General features: G+C 39.9%; 1 protein-coding gene across 6 annotated transcripts in view; it reads left to right on the top strand.

The window, feature by feature from the left end:
- RAD50 (RAD50 double strand break repair protein) overlaps positions 1-18,927 on the top strand; it is a 277,285-nt gene that overhangs the window by 43,432 nt on the left and 214,926 nt on the right. For all 6 annotated transcript variants that reach the window (XM_077265952.1, XM_077265950.1, XM_077265955.1 and 3 more), the window contains 8 exons: positions 4,227-4,310; positions 4,683-4,834; positions 5,561-5,746; positions 8,950-9,154; positions 9,959-10,087; positions 15,292-15,457; positions 17,578-17,771; positions 18,400-18,606. In XM_077265952.1, coding sequence (XP_077122067.1) covers positions 4,227-4,310; positions 4,683-4,834; positions 5,561-5,746; positions 8,950-9,154; positions 9,959-10,087; positions 15,292-15,457; positions 17,578-17,771; positions 18,400-18,606 — 1,323 coding nt within the window. The remainder of the gene's footprint in view (positions 1-4,226; positions 4,311-4,682; positions 4,835-5,560; positions 5,747-8,949; positions 9,155-9,958; positions 10,088-15,291; positions 15,458-17,577; positions 17,772-18,399; positions 18,607-18,927) is intronic.

The following is an 18,927-nucleotide window of genomic DNA, read 5'->3' as shown; positions in this document are numbered from 1 at the left end:
ACACCCGAACAGTCCCGCACACACCCGAACAGCCCCGCACACACCCGAACAGTCCTGCACACATCCGAACAGCCCACAGACCCAGCACACACATACACGCACACAGTCACCGCCCACATTCCGCCCCCCCACTTCCCTCCTCCCGAACTGCAGCGTTTCTCGGACCCACATCCGCAGCAAAACTGCAGATCTTTTTTACATCTGCGGTTTTGCTGCGGATGTGCCCGACTCAATGAAAGTCTAAGGGTGCAGAAACGCTGCAGTTTCGCACAAAAGTGACATGCTGCGGGAAAAAAAAGCTGCGTTTCGGTGCAGCTTTTTCCGCAGCATGTGCACAACAAGTCTGCGGCTCCCATAGACTTACATTGGTTGTGCACTACACTGCGGATTTGATGCAATTCTGTGCGGCAAAAAACGCTGCGGATCTGCAATCAAATCCGCAAAGTGTGCACACAGCCTTAGCATTTAGTGAACCTAGCAAAAAAGCCAAGCAAAAAACAAGTGTGGGATTGCACTTTTTTTGCAATTTCATCGCACTTTGAATTTTTTTCATATTTTCTGTTACACGACATGGTAAAACTAATGGTGTCTTTCAAAAGTAGAACCGCAAAAAATGAGCCCTCACATCGCCATATTGATGGCAAAATTATGGCCCTGGAAAGAAGGGGAGCGATAAATGAAAACAAAAAAGCTCCGGGGGTGAAGGGGTTTAGAAACATGGATATGGACATATCTATGGAAATAGACATAGATGAATACATACAGATATATTTATCTATCTATCTATCTATCTATCTATCTATCTATCTATCTATCTATCTATAATGGTGTGTAGGTTGGACAAATGTAAAAGAGGAGGTTGGACAGAAATGACATCACAAATCTTTTTGAAGATAGAGGGGGGAGAGGAGGGAGGGGTTGGGGTGTGTTTTGGAGAGGGTGTGCCAGGTGCAGAGTTACAGGCGAGTGCAATACATCATGGAACTTGTAGTATTAGAGCACAATAACTCAGGAGAAAGGAAGTTGTCGATTAACCCCATGAGAGCTGGATCCAGCACTAAAGATGTGCTGCTACAGCATGATAAAAGGTAATATTGCTAAAATAAACACAGTAGATGTTTTCAGTGGCACATAATAGCAAGATTTATAGAAAAAAAAAAAGTAGTGGACAACTTCTTTAAGCTGTTGCCCATCAGGTAATCTTAAACTACATCAGTGACTTCCGCAATTCCCCATGTGACTTCCACAGCAATTAAGACTCCAGCTTCCCACATGAACATTTCATCTAACTACTAACAACGTTTTCATTTCTCAAATAATTTTGTACTTAAAGGGAACCTGTCACCCCCAAAATCGAAGATGAGCTAAGCCCACCGGCATCAGGGGCTTATCTACAGCATTCTGTAATGCTGTAGATAAGCCCCCGATGTAACCTGAAAGATGAGAAAAAGAAGTTAGATTATACTCACCCAGGGGTGGTCCCGCTGCGGTCCGGTCCGATGGGCATCGCGGTCCGGTCCGGGGCCTCCCATCTTTTTACGATGACGTCCTCTTTTTGTCTTCACGCTGCGGCTCCGGCGCAGGCGTACTTTGTCTCTCCTGTTGAAGGCAGAGCAAAGTACTGCAGTACGCAGGCGCCGGGCCTCTCTGACCTTTCCCGACGCCTGCGCACTGCAGTACTTTGCTCTGCCCTCAACAGGGCAGACAAAGTACGCCTGCGCTGGAGCTGCAGCGTGAAGACCTGAACAGGACGTCATCCTATGAAGATGAACACAAGAAGAGGACATCATGGTAAGAAAATGGGAGGCCTCGAACCGCGACGCCCATTGTACCGGGACTTCCCCTAGGTGAGTATAATCTAACCTCTTTTTGTCATCTTTCAGGTAACATTGGGGGCTTATCTACAGCATTACAGAATGCTGTAGATAAGCCCCTGATGCTGGTGGGCTTAGCTCATCTTCGATTTTGAGGGTGACCGGTTCCCTTTAAGTACAAAATTATCTCAGGAATTAAGCGTTTAAAGATCAATTATGCAAAGAAAAAGCCAAATATCAACAGAATCCGTTTCTGGCTGCTGTCTTCTATAGGCCAAAGCGCATTTAAAAATTGAACGTGGCAAAATGATAAACTGTTCTGTGGTCCGATGAATGAAAATTTTAAATACTTTGTGGAAACAATGGATGCTGTGTTCTCCAGACTCAAGAGAAAGAGACCATCCAGGTTATCAGGGCTTGGCTCAAAAATCTGCATCCCTGATGGTATTTGGTTGCATTATTGTCTATTGCATGGGCAGCTTGCACATTATCAATGCAGAACATTATATAGAGGTTGTAGAACAACATATGTTCCCATCCAGACAGCATCTATTTCAGGGAAGGTCTTACATATTTCAGCAAGAAAATGCGAAACCACATACTGCATCCATAACAACCGCATGGGTTTACAGAACAGTTTGGGGGATGAATTGGCTGCCTGTTGTCCAGACATTTCACCAATTAAAACATTTGATACATTATGAAATAAAAAATCCAACAAAGAAGAATCAGGATCATTGAGCAGCTAGAATCCTACATAAGACGAGTATGGGACAACATTCCTCTCCCAAAACTTCAGCAATTGGTCTCCTTACTTCACAGATGTGTACAAACCATTGTATAAAGAAGAGGGAATGCTAGGCAATAATAGACAACACTTAGTGTTGCTGCTTTCATTTAATAAAATGAGGTATGTTTCTTCAAATAAAATAGATACATATCTACGGTAACTCTCGCCATATGATTTGTGTTCTATGTTCTGTTGTGGATAAAATACCATATGAAAGATTTCCAAATCATTTCTTTCTTTTTTTCATTAGATTTTACATAGTGCCCCAGTTTTTTTCCAATAGGGTTTGTACTTAATAGTTAAATCACCACCCCAGCCTTTTTTATTGCAGTGTTGTAGTGGTTCTTCTAATGTAAGGCCCCTGCACTTTATCTTATCCTTAACCGCCTCCATCTTTGCCTTCTATCAGCACCGATCCGGACGGTCTTTAGCAGATTGTGACCTGCCGGATAACTCCAGTGTTTGTTCAAGCGAGCCAGAAGACACTTCTCAAAATAAGTCTATGAGCGCATTGTTCTGAATCTCATAGAATTACATTAGTAGCTTGTGACTGTTACTTCTAATTTCCAGTAAGGCAGAAGTTGCGGTCACAAAATGGCACCATTGGACCGGAGCGGCGCTGATCAAAGGTGAAGATGGCTGTGGGTGAGAATAACACTAGGTTCAGGGACCTCAAATTTATAGCCCATCCCTGTAATAATAATAAAAAAAAAAAACCGCTGGAGTGGGACTTTTAGGATGATTACATTAATAGACCAACTCCTCAGTTAGCAGCTGGAATTTTGGCAAAAATGTGCTGCAGCAAGTGTTCAATTCCCCTACAGCACTGATAATGAGAAGCGGAGCATTACCTGGCACCCAGTGAAACCTGAAAGCTCCATATGTAAAGGGGAGACTTGATAGGTATCCTGTTTTCACTCTTTATATTAATAAAGAATGATTTATTAGAATAGTCTAAAATGATTTTTCTTAACCTCACAACCATTTTAAAGTGAAATGTCCTTAAAACGTTGTTTAAAACCCAAAAATATAATATATTATTTCAGTTTCTGGAATATAAAGGTGTATAATTACTCATCTGTGACCAACATTGTACATTCCTCAAATGTCAATGTCCATTAGGCAAAGTCTAACTAGTTCAGGCAAATTGGAAAGTATATATCTGTAATTGTTAGGCAACATCTGAAGTGTCAAAACTTAATCCTTTGAAGATTCAGTATTGCTGAGATTGTTCATTTCAATTTTTGTCAAAATGTTTCCTTGTTAGCAGACTACAAGATATCACTTTTAAAGCATAACCGTGATTGCGACAAATCAGTGCTGTACAATGTCATCATTGAATAATGAGAATTTCCAACAAATTTGTCATATTTCATAAGCTTGCAGATGTAAAGCACATCAAACTCAGCCACGACTGCAGTATACATGACCACTGCATCCAATCACTCTTATGTTAGTAATAAAGTACCGTATTTTATTTTTCATTATTGTAACTATATGCATGTTAAAAACAAGGAAGATTTTCTGTTTAAGATTACAGGATGAACCCATTGTACTTAGAATTGGACTGAAAAGCTTATCATCCAAGTGTAAATAATAAATGTTCTCTTGTGACATTTCAGACCATTATTGAGTGTCTCAAGTATATTACAACAGGAGATTTTCCACCTGGATCAAAAGGGAATACCTTTGTGCATGATCCTAAGGTAATTCGTCAGTATTTTCATAATGGTTGTTTAGTAAATGTCAAGAGAAATTCTAATACCATATACTCATAAAAAGTCACTGTATAAAGTAGTCATCTTCCTCCTCTATACTGAATGAGGAGCTCAAGATAAAATGACCTTCTGATATGTCAGATACCCATGAGAAGATCAGAATCTGGGAAGTCTGTGGTCTAGAGCCAACACTGGTTTTCAGAACAAAAGGAATCTAATAATGCCTACAAAGGAAATATTATCAATCAGGGCCTTAGCACCACGCTTCCTAACCATGTCGTAGATGTCCTTTAATAGGAATTAAATGTTGATTACTGGATAGTTATTGCAGTTGAAATGGATATGATTCTGCATTTTTAGGTTGCTCATGAAACCGATGTCAGAGCCCAGATTCGTTTACAGCTCCGGGACATGAATGGAGAAATAGTAGCTGTTCAGAGGTCCATGGTGTGTACACAGAAGGGGAAAAAGACTGAATTTAAAACACTGGAAGGAGTAATTACAAGAATGAAGTAAGCTCACAACTGTTCTTAAAATCTGTGACCAAAAAAGTGTCACGTTAAAGAGGTTGTCCAGTGTTCTAGGGAAAGGTTTCTGAATCCTCACAGTGTGTCAGGTGATGGCAGGTATGCGACTTGAATACTTCCAGCCACATACTTATATTGAGCGAGGTCACACACGTCAAATCAGCACGTGATCGCGTGTATGCAAATTGCACACTTGTGGTTACATGCCTGCCTGCTTTCACATTCAACAGAGAATCCTTAAAACATCCGTTTTGATACAGAAGTCTGCTGTCACATAGTGACTGCAGACTTTCATCAGAGGACCAGACAACACCAAGATTGGTGTAGAATGATCCAAATGTTGCATATGAAAAAATAAAGATCTATTTTCGAATATCTTTGATTGAAAAACAGAAGGTGATTTAATAGTACACTCAGAGAATATCTGATATTTTCACCCTTATATTGTATGTTAGGAATATCTAGTTTTCTAAATTGTTCATTAGTTTTGCAAGTGTAATTGTCCAGTAGATGTGAGTGTTGAAAGTCATCAGAAGCCTTTCCAGCAAAGTGAAGTGTCGAACAATCTGTGTGTGCACCATTAGCAAGATTCACTGAACATCAGTTTACATTTTGATGGTGTTTTCAAGTCGTCCAGTTGAAGACAAACCTAGAAGCTGTGGGAAACTTATTGTAGTTCAAGTGCTGATGTCCGTTTCCTTCTGCTGATAGGCATGGTGAAAAAGTAAGCTTGAGTACAAAGTGCGCTGAAATGGACAAAGAAATGATAAGTGCCTTAGGAGTGTCCACCTCTGTACTCAACAACGTCATATTCTGTCACCAGGAAGATTCTAACTGGCCTTTAAGTGAAGGGAGACAACTAAAGATAAAGTTTGATGAGATCTTTTCTGCAACCAGGTAAATAATTTGTATCACCTTTTCCTTTTCAGTAAATCAGTAAATTTTTATGAGACACAAAAATTAAAACAATGTGAAGTACAGTAAAATCAGAAAAGCATAACTTCTGCATAAAAAGCAAAAGCATTCACTATGTACAGTACCTTTTTTTTGCTTTGTTTTTTTTGTTTTTTGTATTTTATTTTGTCAAATAACGCATACTGAAAACAGTGCAAATAGCATAACATTGATCATTTTTTCCAAACAGGTTAGCGCAGAACCTTTTTTCTGTACAGTACCTTTGTAATTTGTGAACAGTATTAAAAGACAAGAAAGACTTAACCGTTGATGAATCTGCTTCTTTCTCCTTCTGAATTGAACTATTAGGGTATGTGCACACGTCAGGATTTCTTGTAGAAATTTTCCTGACAAAAACCGGACATTCTGACAGAAATCCGCATGCTGTTTTTTCGCGGTTTTTCATGCGTTTTTGACGAGTTTTTTGTGCATTTTTTTCCAAATGCATAGAATTGCGGAAAAAACGCGGAAAACCCGCAAAATTAATGAACATGCTGCTTTTTTTACCGCGATGCGTTTTTTTTTGCGGAAAAAAACGCACCATGTACACAAATGGAATGCATTCTAAATGATAGGATGCATAATGTATGCATTTTTAATGAGTTTTTATAGCGAAAAAAACGCGAAAAAACCTGAACGTGTGCACATACCCTTAGGTTATGTTCAGGAATTTGAGTATTTTTGTGATAAAAACGCATAAAAAACGCTTATTTATGCATTCCGAAATTTTTGTGCACATGATGCGTTTTTTTCCGCAAAAAAAAAAACGCATTGCAGGAAAGGAAGCATCATGTTGATACTTTTTGCGTTTTTTTGGCGGATTTCCCATTGTTTTGGAGTGTCAGGGAAAAAACGCAAAAAATCCGCATAAAATCTGCAAAAAAAAAGCGTCAAATCCGCGCAAAAAAACGCGCAAAAAACGTGGAAAAAATTGCGAAAAAAACGCATGCAGAATTCCTGCGGAAAACCTCAGGTTTATGTCAGGAAAATTCTGCATGTATTCCGGACGTGTGCACAATACACTTAATCTTATTTCATGGGTGAAATCTGATTTTGCCACTACTGAGAGAGATGAAATTTTGTACTTCATAAAATTCTGTGATCAGAGGAGGATCTAGAGGCAGACACAGATTTTCTGCTACAAGTTGTATGGAAACAACTGTTACAGTTCCCCATAAAATATTATGAACACCAACGGCCTTCTATAGTGGTAATTAAACATTTTGAGAAAGAAAGATCTGTCCAGGATGAGAAAGAAGTGTATCTCTCTAATAATATATATTCCAAATTTTCTTAATTTCACATTTACTATTGATTTTATGAAAAAAAGAAAAAACAACAACGAATACTCTAAGAATCAGAAATGGTATCTAAGCACTAGATTACCCCTTTCTCTTCTTGATGGATTGTAGCCATGTAAAAGATTTCCCCACTGATGCCTTCCAATAACTACTTCAGCCAGAATATTGTTATACAATTTCAAGGGTCCACTCCTCTTAGTGAGATTTCCCAGCAATACAGTGATCCAGATCATAGCATAATCAGCACGTACGATAGGCCCTATACCCACACCAGAACAGCTGTCTAGAGGAGGGTGAGAAGGAAAAGATCCCAATCAATGGTATGAAATGGGGAAAAAATGTAAAATGTTTGTCCTCAGGCTGTAAAATCCTCCAGACGTTAACTAGGTAAACCTGATTAAACGCTTAATTACTCTCACTGCGCCAAAGGACAGGGACTACTTTCTCTAAGATGCATCAAGTGCCACCTTTATCTCACACTTGAAATCACCTACCAGAGATATGGGGAGTCTCTCCGCAAATGTTTCTGGCTCCGACAAAAGCATTAACCTGCAAATTTGGCTTGGTCCTGGTTAGGAAAATAAACCTGAGCAACTACTAGGAGTTTCTGAAATAGTAGATACCTCTTTCTTAGATTTACTCTATTGCCATCTCACATAGAATCATACACCTAGTGTGCTGTGTTTTAATGAATTGCAATGGAGGCACCTCTGTATTTGGAGTCTGCCATGGAGCTATAATATCACGGCACATAGGCTAGAAATAGCTATTACTGTAAGAAATGTGATCTTTAATTGTTTCCTGCAGAAGGATGAGTGAAGGTCTCTGCTTATATAAGGAGTAGAGAATCTGATTACGTTGACATGGTTCAACCTTTCACATTGAAAGAACACACCTTGAGGTTATCCATGGGTCCCTGTGAAAAGGGGAGTGTGGGAAATAAAAAAAAGAGGGATAAGAAGGTGGGGTAATTAGAGTAACGAAACAACGCATCAAATATGAACATAGACATCTGAATTGTAGCCCAGACACTGCATAAAGTTTAACAAAAGTACAAACCTCAATCCCGCTAAGCAAGTCTGAATCACAAGTGGACATGGAGGCCACAGCCTTAACAAGACGAGCTTCCCCACCACATAAAATTTAAATATGGTATCAAGCTGGATAGAAGAGTGCATATAGGAAATAGAATTTAAAAAAAAAAAATTATAGAAACTTAATGAATTTGGTCCCATATGTTTTAGTTGGGTCAGATAGTTTGTTGGTTACATTTATCTTTACTGTCCCAGGATGGTAGGTTGTCTGCAGGGTATTTTGATGTCCACATGGGAGCAGATTACTTTTTAACAGAAGCCGCGCAATTTAGACACTCGGGTCAGGGAACCTAAAAAATGGAGCCAACTGGAGCACTGGGCCACAACTACTGTTGTTGGTTGAGTAGATTGGTCTCTGCCTTGAGCCAACAGCAGCCACACACAGTGTTGTGTGACCAGCCAGATCAGTAGCCCACAATGCTGCTTTATAACTTGCTTTACAGACCAACCAATTTTAAGCTAGTGTTTGGGCACCCTTTGCATGCATATGTAGCTGCTTGACACTGGTCCTTATCAGTCTACAAACGTCTGCTCACTGTCCCTGCTGAGGTTTCCCATCCTTTCTACAGTTGCTTCAAGCCATTAGTTATTGTCTAACAATACATGTATGCATCAAATGAGAATGCTGTTTGTAACTCTGGTGAGCATTGGCACTGATATTTCAGGTATACGTTATAGTACTTTTTAGTTCATTATTGCATTATGGCAAAAACTATATAAACATTACAGTGAAATTAATTCCGCTTTGTAGGTACATTAAAGCCCTAGAAACTTTGAGACAAGTGAGATTAAAACAGGCCCAACGTGTGAAAGAATGTCAAGCTGAACTTAAGTATCTTAAACAGAACAAGGAGAAAGCACGGGAAATCCAAGACCACCTCCATAGTAAAGAAACACAGTTGGCAGCTTCCAGAGAAAATGTGAAGTCTATTGATAACCAACTGGAGCCTCTCAAAGTATGTAATTGCGATATGGTGAAATCCATTCAGTCAGACGCCTTAATATTTTTGGCGCACGTATGTCACAGTCAGTGACACTTCTGCATTTCCAGACTTCCCAGAATTGTCCATGTCAAAATGAAAACTTTTTAAAAGCTTTTGGGTACCTTGCAGTTTTTTGATTGTCTGGTTTTAACCACTCCATTTCAGATTACACAGAAGTGATTGTGTATGCTTCCCTCAAAATTAACTGCTTGCATGAGGTGAACCAATGTTTTTATCTTCATGATTGAGAGATAATGAGGTTTATTCATAGGTGATAAAAGTCGACACTCTTGATGTATTTTTTTCTTGAATATATGATTTGGCTGTAATTAACCAGTAGATAGTGGAGTTGTCGCACATATAAACCAATAATTTTCCAGCTCACACTCTCCAAGGGCATTTTTTCATTTTAATGAAAGCGGTAACATGATTGGTTACTGTGGGCAAATGGGGTAATGAGTGTCTTCAAAGCTCTATGAAATGACCATTGATTTGTGTTTGTAATAAAGTGAAAATTGCCTTAGCTGATCAATAATGAAAGTTATTAACATACACATTTGTAGTCACTTCACTTGGTTTGGAGATGGGTTATGTTTACTGTCTCATAGAAAAAGGGGTCTCGGGACACTTTGTACATACATGGAATAATATTTATTGCGAAAAATGTTTGATTTTACTAAGAGGGCCTCATAAAGCAAACACTAGAAAGTAAAATATCCTAAAAATTGTCTTTTCCATGTATAATTTTTTAAGTTCTTATAAATTGTTTCATTTTAGAGTAATCTGTCTGACATTCAGAGAAACCTCTCAAAAGTAATGAAGTTTGACAACGACATCAAATCTTTGGAAAGCCGGAAAAGAACTATGGAAAAAGATAATCAAGACCTTGAGGAGAAAATTGAGAAGGTCTTACAATATGATATTTATCACTGGCACATCATACTCTACCACCTCTTAAAGAGAATGTCACTAATTAAACATATCTTTCAAATTCCAGAATTCATAAACTCTGATTTAAGAGTTTTTAAAGGAGTTATGCACATATATAGATGTACACTACCGTTCCAAAGTTTAGGGCCATTTAGAACTTTCCTTATTTTTGAAAGAAAAGCACAGTTTTTTCCAATGAAGCTAACATTAAATGATTCAGATATACACTCTATACATTGTTAATGTGGTAAATGACTATTCTAGCTGAAAACGTGTGGTTTGTAATGCAATATCTTCATAGGTGTATAGAGGCCCATTTCCAACAACCATCACTCCAATGTTCTTATGGTACTTTGTGTTTGGTTTCTGTGTAAGAAGGCTAATGGATGGTTAGAATACCCTTGAAAACCCTTGTGCAAGTATGTTAGCACAGCTGAAATCAGTTTGGCTGATTAGAGAACCTATGAACCTCACCTTCCTTTGAGCTAGTTGAGAAGTTGGAGCATTACATTTGTTGGTTCCATTAAACTCTCAAAATGTCCAGAAAAAAAGAACTTTCATGTGAACTCGACAGTCTATTCTTGTTCTTAGAAATTAAGGCTATTCCATGCAAGAAAATACTGAAGATTTCCTACAACGGTGTGTACTACTCCATTCAGAGGAGAGCACAAACAGGCTCTAATCAGAGTTGAAAGAGACGTGTGAGGCCCTGCTGCACAACTGAGCAACAAGACAAGTATATTAGAATCTGTAATTTACAAGAAATCGACGCCTCACAGGTCCTCAACTGGCAGCTTCATTATATAGTACACGCAAAACGCCAGTGTCAACGTCTACAGTGAAGAGGCAACTCTGGGATGCTGGCCTTCAGGGCAGAGTGGCAAAGAAAAAGCCATATCTGAGACTGGCTAATAAAAGGAAAAGATTAATATGGGCAAAAGAACACAGACATTGGACAAAGGAAGATTGGAAAAACGTGTTATGGACAGACGAATCCAAGTTTGAGGTGTTTGGATCACACAGAAGAACGTTTGTGAGACGCAGAACAACTGAAAAGATGCTGGTAGAGTGCCTGAAGCCATCTGGCAAGCATGGGTGGAGGCAATGTGATGGTTTGAATGTTAATAGTAGTAAACAGCTGACCGCACTACCGCTGTCACTGACTGTGAACTCTGCAATCCATACAGCTGCAATCAACCCGCTGACTTCGGGTGCTGGAGCCGAGAAGATAACAATCTTGAACAGTTGAAAGAAGAATAATGACGGCAGCACTCACCAGTCTTCGCACACAGGTTCCTTTATTATGAAAACATTCTTCACGGCTCGGGGGTGTGTATGTACGTACACGTACATAGAACGTGATAGCCGAACGACGGCCGTTTCGCGCCCTCCCGGCGCTTCAACTGTTGAAGCGCCGGGAGGGCGCGAAACGGCCGTCGTTCGGCTATCACGTTCTATGTACATACACACCCCCGAGCCGTGAAGAATGTTTTCATAATAAAGGAACCTGTGTGCGAAGACTGGTGAGTGCTGCCGTCATTATTCTTCTTTCAAATGTGATGGTTTGGGTTGCTTTGTTGCTGGTAAAGTGGGAGTTTTGTACAAGGTAAAAGGGATTTTGACTAAGGAAGGTTATCACTCCATTTTGAAATGCCTTGCCATACCCTGTGGACAGCGCTTGATTGGAGCCAGTTTCATCCAACAACAGGACAGTGACCCAAAGCACACCTTCAAATTATGCAAGTACTATTTAGGGAAGAAGCAGGCAGCTGGTTTTCTATCTATAATGGAGTGGCCAGCGCAGTCACGAGATCACAACCCCATTGAGCTGTTGTGGGAGCAGCTTGACTGTATGGTACTCAAAAAGTGCCCATTAAGCCAAATCAACTTGTGGGAGGGGCTTCTGGAAGCATGGGGTGAAATTTCTCCAGATTACCTCAGCAAATTAGCTGCTAGAATGCCAAAGGTCTGCAATGCTGTAATTGCTGCAAAGGGAGCATTCTTTGACGAAAGCAAAGTTTGAAGGAGAAAATTATTATTTCAAATAAAAATCTTTTTTTCGAACCTTGTCAATGTCTGAACAAGATTTTCAATTCATTTGGCAAATCATTTGATTAATAAAAGTATGAGTTTTCATGGAAATCACAAAATTGTCTGGGTGGCCCTAAACTTTTGAACGGTAGTGTATGTTATCTAAACTAGCATTCATCCAAAAGTTATGTAAAATGTATCTTAGAGAGTAGCTATAATCAGAAAATATCTATTGAGTAAATCGGGTTTTTGTTACATGCATTTTCAAGCAGGAAACATATATATCGTTGTACCGTTTTAGACAGTAGATAGAAAAATATTAAGATTTCAGAGTCCTCAGTGGTTGATACCTTTTAATGGCTAACTGAAAAGATTATAACAAATTGCAAGCTTTCGAGACTACTCAGGTCTCTTCATCAGGCATAGAGTAACACAAAATCTGAAGAGTCACATATTTATGCACAACGGGACACAGAAATAATGCAATAGATAAGACAAGTGACGTGAAGCAGAGCTATCATTATGGGAGAGGGATAAACAGTTGTTAAATATTGGAACAGTTCATAGATAAGGTGTGTCGAAGTTTTATTGTCCTGTGATTGAGGTTTGGTCCATGGTTGTGATCCCCCGACAAAGTCTGAAGAGTACATTCTTTAGTTGATGTAGAAAGACATAAATCCATGCGACACATTCATTCCTGCACTGAGTGTGTCAAAGGTTGTCATAAGTTTATGCTCCCAGACTCTTCTGTCTCTCTGAGATTTGAAGTTACCTTTTAATAATAATAATAATAATAATAATAATAATAATAATAATTTCATGTCCATGGTGCTGTGATTAGGGACACAAAAGTGTTTGGCCACAAGTAGATCTACTGTATTATTTTTTCTTTTATTATGTGGTGATGAGAATTCATCCTTGTTCTAAGTTTTTACCCCGTCTTCCCTACATACAGACCCCCAGTTGGACATTTGGTACCTATAATTAAGTACACCACATTAGATGTGATGTAGCTGAAAGTACCTGGGATCTTGTAGTCCTGATGTGAGTTAGGGATCTTTCTATCTTGTCCGTGGTCATTATAAATGGACAGGTCTTACATGCTTTCAGGGAAGGGTTCCTTTAGCTGTTGGAGAGGACAGGGAGCTTCTGACTGAGGCTTCTTAGATTTGGCGGCTGACTAGAATACAGTAGTGGGGGGTCTGGAAATATGGATTGTAATTGGGCATCTTTTTGTAGTAAAGGTTGTAATTTCCGTGCACCTCCCCGTAACACCTCCATATGTGGATTACATGTGACTAGTAGAGGCACCGGTTTGCTTTCTTCTTTAGCTTGTAATGTAGGAGGTGATTCATTGATATTCTGGTGGCTCTTGTAATCTGATTTTCAATTGTTCTTGGATGGGTAGACCTGATTCAAAAAGGTCTTTCTGAGGCCACCAAGGTGTTTGTTTCTATCCATAGGGTTGTAACATATCCAATTTGCCTCTGATGGCTTGGTTGTAGACAATTTTTTTTATGTGTTTTAGATGGAAACACCCCTATTTACGGTATGTTGGGCAGTCGATTGGCTTCTGGTACAGGGATGTTTCTATTTCACTGCTCTTGAGCTTTAATGATGGAGTCCAAAAAAATAATTTCAGTTCAGGACTAGTCGAATGTCAAGTTGATGATGGGATGAAATTGATTTAACTGTTCATGGAATGTCTTTCGCTGTTGCTCAGACCCTGTCCAGATGATTAAAATTTTGTCAATTTAACGGTAGTAGGCTAGCAGCCTGATGGGACATGAGGACAAAACGCCACTTTCAAGCTTATTTGTTCAAAGCTTGAGTAGTCAAAAACATTTTGGCAATTTTTTTTTCAGATCACAATACTTATCAAAAAGCAATACTAATCTTGAAATTTTCACATTGGCTATTGAGGCTTTTTTAGATTCATACTTTTTTCATCAAGGCTCTTTATTATAAAAGGCAGCATTATAATGACGAGTAATACCGCTAAACAGCGCTTATAACACAGGATACACCATTCACAATAGACAATGTCATAGCTGCCCCTTCCTCTTCATAATGACTTTGTTGCACAAGTTTATGCTTCAGCTCAAAATAGCGACTGTGTCTGTTCATTGAGGCTACATACATGTGTTGTTTCTTGAAACAGGATGTCTAAAAAAGCTACAGTGTGAAAATTGAAAGAGCATTTGGTTATTTTTAATACAGATTGGGATATGAAAAATAAAAAAAAATGGCAGAAATATTTCAAAAATACATTTACCACAAATACCTAATTTAAACAGTGTCATTTTCTGTTGGTGGCTTCCCCTTAAGGATGCATACATTTTCAAATTTGTAAACATTGTGTTACTTCTTAGGGTACCGTCACACATTGAAATTTTCATCGCTGCGACGGCACGATCCGTGACGTCGCAGCGATCGTATGAATATCGCTCCAGCGTCGTAGACTGCGGTCACACGTTGCAATCACGGCGCTGGAGCGATGCCGAAGTCCCCGGGTAACCAGGGTAAACATCGGGTAACTAAGCGCAGGGCCGCGCTTAGTAACCCGATGTTTACCCTGGTTACCAGCGTAAACGTAAAAAAACAAACAGTACATACTCACCCGTCGGTGTCCTTCAGGTCCCTTGCCGTCTGCTTCCTGCTCTGAGTGCAGCCGTATAGTGAGAGCAGATCGCAGCACCGCTGTGATCTGCTCTCACTTTCCGGCCGGCACTCAGAGCAGGAAGCAGACGGCAAGGGACCTGAAGGACACCGACGGGTGAGTATGTACTGTTTGTTTTTTTACGTTTACGCTGGTAACCAGGGTAAACATCGGGTTACTAAGCGCGGCCCTGCGCTTAGTTACCCGATGTTTACCCTGGTTACAAGCGAAGACATCGCTGGATCGCTGTCACACACAACGATCCAGCGATGTCAGCGGGTGATCAAGCGACGAAAGAAAGTTCCATACGATCTGCTACGACGTACGATTCTCAGCAGGATCCCTGATCGCTGCTGCGTGTCAGACACTGCGATATCGTAACGATATCGCTAGAACGTCACGAATCGTAACGTCGTAGCGATGGAAATTTCAATGTGTGACGGTACCCTTAGAGTGTATGACTGTTTGGTGACCACTGTTGTCATTTTAGGTCTTCCAAGGAAGTGATGAGGAACTAAATGAGATGTATCAAAATCATCAGAGGACTGTGAAAGAGAAGGAGCGAAAACTGAATGATTACCAGCGTGAAGTTGATAGATTAGTTAAAGACTATCAAAGATTTAACAGAGAAAAAGGAGAACTGCTGGTGCAGCAAGGTTTTTGACTATTCTTTTTAATGTTTCACCTCAAAACAATATGTCTGTCCATTTATGATTCAGAAAACACCGTGTGCACAGTCACACTGTGGTGCATAGACTAGGTTCCCAAACCGTTAGTATCAACCAAAAAAGAAGTCTAGCACTCAACTTCAGTAAACGTAAATGACGTTTTATTTTGTAGCACTCGAAACGTTTCAGTCCTAATATGGACTTTCATCAGTCACGTGCCAATGTGGGCCTGTGGGGCTAGGCAAAAAATAAGGAGATGGAGGCAATATGCCAGGATATAGCAGAGGAACCCTATACGGCACAAATAGGGAGAATGGTAACCGCTTAGTTGTGGTATTTAAGGTCATGGATGACAATATCACGGGTGGAATGTAGTACCTGTAGGCGGAGGTAGTGCCGATGAGAGGGAGAGGGGTGCTTCCTTCAGACGCGGTATCCGCCGCTTGTCTGACAAGCGGCGGATACCGCGTCTGAAGGAAGCACCCCTCTCCCTCTCATCGGCACTACCTCCGCCTACAGGTACTACATTCCACCCGTGATATTGTCATCCATGACCTTAAATACCACAACTAAGCGGTTACCATTCTCCCTATTTGTGCCGTATAGGGTTCCTCTGCTATATATATCCTGGCATATTGCATCCATCTCCTTATTTTTTGCCTAGCCCCACAGGCCCACATTGGCACGTGACTGATGAAAGTCCATATTAGGACTGAAACGTTTCGAGTGCTACAAAATAAAACGTCATTTACGTTTACTGAAGTTGAGTGCTAGACTTCTTTTTTGGTTGTCCATTTATGATTGACCTACAGATACCATACCCAGCTACTTGCTAGACACAATTCTAATATACATAAATGTAACCAGTCCTGCACTTATATGTGAGCAGAAGTAGAAGTTTCCTATTGACATTAAAGTTGTGCTCTCAACCTCTTTAATTGCTTTAATTAGTTAGAAAAAGCAAGTCAGTTGCAAACTTGCATATTTTCATGCAGTCTATCTGGTGTCATTCTCCTGCAATGAGAGATTTTATAGTGTATAGCTTATTTCCATGGAGCAGGACCTTCAGTGACTGGCTGAGGGTGGCAGTAGTTACATTCCAGGAGAGGGGTTAACTCTTAACATCCCAGCCAGATTTCTCCAGTCCATTGATTTCTATGCAGCAATTAGCTGCTCACCTCCCTGCCCCTCCCTCTAAAGTCCGTTTTTAATATGCAAATTAACCTTTTGACTAGTCGATGGGGCTTTATTTTTCCCAGACTAGTCGTTCCACTCAGGATGTCATCATGCCCCTGTTGACATGATAACCTGATTCGCAAGAGCCTGCTTCATCGGCATCTCTCTGCAAAACTTGTCCATGTGCGCGACTTTCTTTCCCACAGGTCTATTGCGCTTAGTGTACTCTTCCTCACTTTAGAGGCACACTGCGCATGTCCAGAGGCAAAGAAGAAGATTGATTTTCGGTTCCTCTGTTGACTTCGGGCTTCTTCTCTGCTTCTGGACATGCGCAGTGTGCCTCTGAAGTGAGAAAGAGTACAGTACACCCAGCTTCAGATGCACAATGACCGGTGGGAAAGAAAGTCACGCTCATGTGCAGGTTCGATAGCAAGATGGCGATGACACTGGTTCTTACAAATCATATTATCGTGTCCACGATAGCATGTTGAGTTGCACATTAAAAAACGGACTTCAGTTATACTTTTTCTAAAGATCTGTTAATGTGTCACATACTATAAAGGGCTTAATACGCAGGGAATTTCTAAAAAAAATCTACAATTGCTAGTGATTTGTGGGGCCTGGGGGACCTTTCAGGTTCCCTTTAAGGCATATTAGGGCTTTATCTAGTACATGATAAACTTAAGCAGCAAACTGCAGTTAGAAACTTATACTTAGGTGAATTTGGATGACTAAAATTTGATGACTCTGCAAACCTCGAAGTTAAATTACTACATGATGTCAAAGTAAGTCTACAAATAGTGTAAAAGTAAACTTAATTTTTAGAACTGTTTAGAAATATTTTCATGACAAACATCAGTTTAAAAAATATGTGGTAAAAGCCCTTCCTATTTTGATCCAGTGTAAATAATTTTATTATTCTTAATATTCAGGACGTCTGCAAATGGAGGCCGACCAATATCAACAACAGATCAGATCTCGAGACTCCATTATAAAGGCTTTAGCCTTGCAATTAGAATTTGATGGATTTGAGCATACTCCATTAAACAACAGACAGATAACTAGCTTCCAGAGGCTAATGAAAGACAGACAAGAAAAGGATGAAGCAGATGTTATGCAAACAATGGTAAGGAATACAATGCCGAGACAGTAGATTCATTACATTCTTTCCTTGGCAAGAAGCTACTAGGAAGTGTTCTTTATGAAATTAAGATACCCTATTTCACTATTACTTCAAAATATACATGTATTAAAGCACCACTCCAGTGATTTTTATTTCTGTGCTGAAGTGGTATCACTAATCCTTGTTTCCTACGCCCAGTAATATTCTTACCAGCCACCGTCTTCTGTTCTTGGCACTTCTCTGGTCCTGCTACACCATCTTGTAACGGCAGCTTCTGACTGACCGTAGGTCACTTAGAAGCTCTTTATGTAAGTCTATGAAAGCCTCTTTCTGACTCAGTCTTCCATTGAGAAGTGACCTCCGGCTCACACAGCAAACACTGCAAGACGTTACAGCAGATCACAAACTGCAGAAGACTACTGGAGCGGCGTCCATGAAGATGATGGTGGCTGGTAAATATATTACTAAGGGCAAGTAACTTACATTAGTGATACCACTCCAGCAGTAAAATACAAAAATACCAAAACGCTGGAGTGGTGATCTAAATCAAAAGTGTTTGTGTATTAGACATCAATGCAGACTTTACGGCATGCTAATGTAATTGTTTTTGGGTTTTTTTTTTGCAATGAAGAAAGAATTTTCAGATAAGGAAAGAATGAAGCAGAGACAAATTGATGAAATAAGAGACAAGAAGACTGGCCTTGAACGTACAATTGAGCTGAAAATTACCATGCAAACCAAAAAACAAGCCGATCTAAAGAACATTAAGTTAGAGCTCCAACAGCTTGAAGGCTCCTCAGACAGACTTCAAGAACTTGATGAGGAACTAGTAAAGACGGTGAGTTGTATCTTGGTTTTCCAACATAAGTTAAGTATGTGATTGAACTGACGCCTTAAAGGGGTTCTATCATCTCCAAGATCGTATTCCAATATGTAGTAGGAGTAATAATAATAATATTAGCAAATACCTCCAATTAGAAATGTAGTATAGTTTTCCTGATTCGCTTTCTCTTTTCTCATGTGCAGGCATTGCAGGACTTTAGGTGGTTACAACTACTGATATAGTGACTGCTAGTTGCTAGTGGTCATAACCATGGATACCTAAGTTCCTTGCAGTGACTGCACATGAGGAAAGCGACATAGCGAATCTGAAAAACTA

Source organism: Ranitomeya variabilis, chromosome 5, assembly GCF_051348905.1.
Source record: "Ranitomeya variabilis isolate aRanVar5 chromosome 5, aRanVar5.hap1, whole genome shotgun sequence".
Lineage (NCBI taxonomy): Eukaryota > Metazoa > Chordata > Amphibia > Anura > Dendrobatidae > Ranitomeya > Ranitomeya variabilis.
The sequence above is the reverse complement of the archived record's forward strand: the minus strand, read 5'-3'. Positions and strand labels throughout refer to the sequence as shown.